The 4,604-nt window shown below is 29.9% G+C and overlaps 1 protein-coding gene across 1 annotated transcript; it reads right to left on the bottom strand.

Annotated features, from left to right (window-relative positions):
* Nucleotides 1-2,451: 2,451 nt before the first annotated feature.
* LOC107945081 (acetylserotonin O-methyltransferase) lies at nt 2,452-3,969 on the bottom strand. Its single transcript, XM_041108295.1, has 2 exons — nt 3,092-3,969; nt 2,452-3,017 (listed from the first exon to the last, which is right to left on the bottom strand). Exons 1-2 carry the CDS (start codon nt 3,950-3,952, stop codon nt 2,721-2,723), a joined length of 1,158 nt encoding a protein of 385 aa, XP_040964229.1. The 5' UTR covers nt 3,953-3,969; the 3' UTR covers nt 2,452-2,720.
* Nucleotides 3,970-4,604: the final 635 nt, after the last annotated feature.

The following is a 4,604-nucleotide window of genomic DNA, read 5'->3' on the forward strand; positions in this document are numbered from 1 at the left end:
GCATAGAAATGATATCAATTTTTATAAAGAATTTCTGTAGTAATTCTTTATAGAACAATCCAGGAATATAAAAGATGGTGGGAGAAATAGAAAGAAACTTTGTTTCTATGTTTTTAGATGTGTCATATAAATAAAAGTCCACTCCTATTTATGGGAGGTCTCATGTCTCTTCATAGGAACATAACTACCCAAATGGATAGTCATATCTTTAACAATAAACATAATTATTCAAGTATAATTATAACTATTTATTAATAATCAAATAACATAACTTTTGAATTAAGAGACAAAACTCATCACTATAAATAGTGATAACTTCTGGTTAATAATCAAGTGACATTACTGTTAGTTACTTATAACTTTCATTTATAACTATTTAAACACTATATATATTTTGAAAATGTTCCAACGACGAATTTCCATTTTCGAGCACACGAGCACTCAGACTATGCCATGGTGCTAACATAACAGCGCTACTCTCTAGTAGAATTAAAGCCGCCATGTCGAATCAATCGACGAGACAAAAGTGTGAGTGCAAAACTAGTGGAATGTTGATTGATGGGTTCCTCTTTGAATATTTGGTAGTGGACTAGAAACCTCATAATGCGGTAAAGACGAGACAGTTCACATTTGAGGGCAGTTGTTAGCTGAGAGAGTGTCATGGGGCTTCCATGCTTGTCAATATTGTTAGTAATCCTAAGCTCAATTCAGGGTGAATTCAGAATTTTTTTAGGGGAGCCAAAATTAAATGATAAATTTTACGATATAAAAAATACAATTTCACCATTTTAATAGTTTATATCTTTATAATTTTTAAATGATTAAATCAATTTTTTATATTTTTAGGGGGGCTAAAGTACAATGATTAAATCAAGCTTCTTTCCTATTACAATAGTAGTTGTTTTAATAATTAAATATTACAATAATAAAATTTCTTAATTTATAATTAAAATTTAAAGGAAAATAATGAAATTTAATATATGTTTTTTTAGTTAGCTACTAAGTGAAAGAAAATAGTTAAATGTTATACATTATGTCTTTATTTTATTTATTAAAATATCAGTAAAAATATTCATTAATATTGAATATTTAAATAATAGCAAAGCTGTAAATTGGGCTTTTTTTTACAAAAATAATATATAAAAAATTATATATGTAAACTAAAGGAATTAATAGCCTTTAAATGAGACAGATTTCTTCTCTTCTGTAGTATCTGATAATAGCATTTATAAGTACTAAAAATAGAGGGATTAAAGTGGTTATTTTAAAAAAATGAAAATACCTTAAAAAGAAAATGATAAATAAAAAGGGTTTATGATGCAATTATCCCCTAAAACATATATGTAATCCAATTCCAATGCTTTTGGTGCCATTACATTGTCAAGCCGCATCCTTATCTTATGCCACTTTTCTTTTTCTTTTTTTACAATCACCATTTTTTATCTTAAATAGAAAAAAGTTAGATGGTATCACCAATGTGTCAAGCGGCACTTAATTTCACACTATAAAATTTCATGTTCGTAAATAATTTAAATCTAATAACATTTTTGTACTTGATTTATTATATTATTTTTATAAAAAATCCCCTATAATTTTACATGGATAAAAAGTGTACTTTCATATCTAATAACATATTTTTCTTATATTCAAAATTTAATGATAAAAATAAAACATTATTCAGAATTGAATGAATGTAAAAAAAAAGAAAAAGATTTTGGTTGAAATGGTAAATTGAGATATTAAAAAGCACAATATTTTATGTTCAAATCCCATCTTTTATGTGTATTTCTTTAGGTTTTATATAAAATATAAAAATAAAAATAAAAATACCCTCATAATAATATTTATTACCTTATAAAAAATTAAATTTTTAATAATTTGCCAACTAAATTGAGACTTGATTAATTAGTGGCACCAACTCAATTAAACACTTAAAAATAGTATATATACGTAATTAAAATATATGAATTACTTTTTTGCTAAATATATATTATCAATTTTTTGGATAATTAAAATATTATAACAATAAATAATTTTAATCAAATTAGTATTCATATAATATTAAAATAGATGTATTATAAATTATTTTATTATAAAAAAACATATTAAAATATAAATAGAGATAGTTATATTACAAAACGCTTAGTAATTGGTTATAAAAAATTTGGCATAATTTTATTTTTAACCCTCAACTTTATAGTTTTTGTTAATTTGACTTTATTAAGCTTTTGTGCTTTAAGTGTTGCAATTTTATTATATTTGATGTAAATTACTTTGAATATTATACAGATTATTCATGAAACTATACCAATTTTATCACCATATCATCATTTGGACTCTGAATAGAAAACTTCTTTTTACAACAGTTTAAAATCACTCCATGCTCGATTAATCAGTTTAATCTTAAAATCAAATCGAAATCGTCAAATAGCATAATTAGTTCTAAATTTCCAACGGACACCACCCATACATTTGATCAAACAACACAGTTTATCTTAAAGGGCTCGATACAGATAATTATATAAAGATTAAAGTCAATTAAAGGGAAAGACATTGCAAGCCAAACTAATAATAAACAGATGGAAAAAGAAAATTACATCTTTCCCACAACAGATCTCATATGGTTTGGCCAATAAAAGACCCGACAGGATTTAAGGTTTAATAGTAAAAGAAGCCATTTATTAACACAAAGTTGAAAGAAAGCAGGCAAGGTGGAATTTCTAAATATAAGCTTCAATGACAGATTGAACAGCATGAATGGGTTTTACATCGATTCTGGTGAATCCAGCCTGTCCAAGAACATACGTCCATTCCTTTAAGGTCCTTTCTTTGCCTTTGTTCGTATGTGTCATCATCACCATGTCCAACATCAACCCCACAAATTCTAGCTTGTCATTTTCATCTTCTTCAAGCACAGATTCAACAATTATGACCTTCCCTTTGTCTTGTGGGATGGCTTCTCTACATTTCTTTAGGATTTGTATGCATTCCTCATCACCCCAGTCATGCAACACCCACTGCAATTCACAAATAGATAGATTTGTCATACTCAAATGTAATTGGTAAAGGAAACAAAGTTTTCATTACTAACCATAAAGAAAGCAGCGTCAGCCTTTGGGACGCACTCGAACATGTCCCCTCCAACGTATTCGATGCCATCGACTTTTGGGGCAACGGCAACAACACGGGGAAGATCGAAGTCGATGCCATGAATCCAAGGGAATGCCTTTACCAACATAGATAAAGCAGTCCCATTGCCTCCACCAACATCAACCAAACTTTTAATGCCATCAAACACTTGAGGACATCCTTCGATTATGGCTCGCACTGCCACTCTAGCATCACAAGCCATTGCTTCGTCTATGAGTTTGCTATGTCCAGAGTTCTCCTCTGCATAGCTCCATACATCCTTTCCGTGTGCTGTCTCAAAAGGTGAATTCCCACTGTCAAGGACACGAGCACTTAGACTATGCCATGGTGCTAACGTAACAGGACTGCTCTGTAGTAGAATCATAGCCGCCATGCTCCTTTCGCCATGTCGACTCAATCGACGAGACAAAGGCGTCAGTGCAAAACCAATGGAATCTTTAGTTATGGGCTCCTCTTTGAATATTTGGTAGTGGACCAAGAACCTCATAATACGATAAAGACGAGATGGTTGACACTTGAGGGTAGTGGTTAGCTGAGAGAGTGTCATGGGGCTTCCATGCTTGTCAATTGCATCAGCAATCCCAAGCTCAATGGCACATTTAACTACTGCTATCTTAACATGACCAAATACATAATTCCAAATCTCTACTTCTGCTTTCTCATCTTCATCTTCTTTCTTTCCTCTCACTTTTATATCTCCCATCTCAGTGCTTCTCTCTTTGAACACTTGGAAAACCCCAAACCGAAATCTTGATGGACAAAGCCTTTGTTGAAGCTCCATTATATAGGAGCAATAAATCATTTCTAACAATGATAAATTTAGATTTCCTATAAAATGCTTTTGGTAATATAATATTTTCTTTAAGATCTTATAAGATCTAATGACGGGCCATTACTTGCCATTATATATAAAGAATTGTCGAGTTTACTATCGTTTTGTGATAATCATAATTCACGTTGGAATATTACTGTCTATTACCCCCCACACATTAATGGTTAAATAAATGGATTATAAAAACAGTCATGTTTATGATGTGATTTGCTAAACTTTTTTTGGTGCGTTAATGCAACTGTCTGTTTCTCCGAATGTTAAATGTGGGATTTAGTGTATTATATGTCTTTGCTTTATTTTGAATATCGGTTGTGAAATTGTGATTCCACGTTATCTTTATCTTTTTACAATTAGAAAATAATCAATCAAATTTTTTTTTCACTCCTCAAAAGATTCAAACTTAATTAAAAATGTTAAAAGTATCTATTATTCTCCTATTAAAAATAAATAAATTATTATATTCAGGGTTGATTCATTAGACAATGTCCGTACTATCTGCAAATATTACGGGAGTACAGCATGGCTATTTCCAGTCTTAGCAAAGTTGTAATATAATTACTTTATGGCTAAAGTATAGAGATGATTATGTGTTCTGTTTTGGTAACTAAATTTTTCGAAATTA

This window comes from Gossypium hirsutum, chromosome D12, assembly GCF_007990345.1.
Source record: "Gossypium hirsutum isolate 1008001.06 chromosome D12, Gossypium_hirsutum_v2.1, whole genome shotgun sequence".
Taxonomy (NCBI): Eukaryota; Viridiplantae; Streptophyta; class Magnoliopsida; order Malvales; family Malvaceae; genus Gossypium; species Gossypium hirsutum.

Coding starts and splice junctions, on each gene's coding strand:
- LOC107945081 (XM_041108295.1), bottom strand. CDS start 3,952: ATGATTTATTGCTCCTATATAATGGAGCTTCAACAAAGGCTTTGTCCA. Junction 3,018..3,091: donor CTGACGCTGCTTTCTTTATG/GTTAGTAATGAA, acceptor TGTGAATTGCAG/TGGGTGTTGCATGACTGGGG.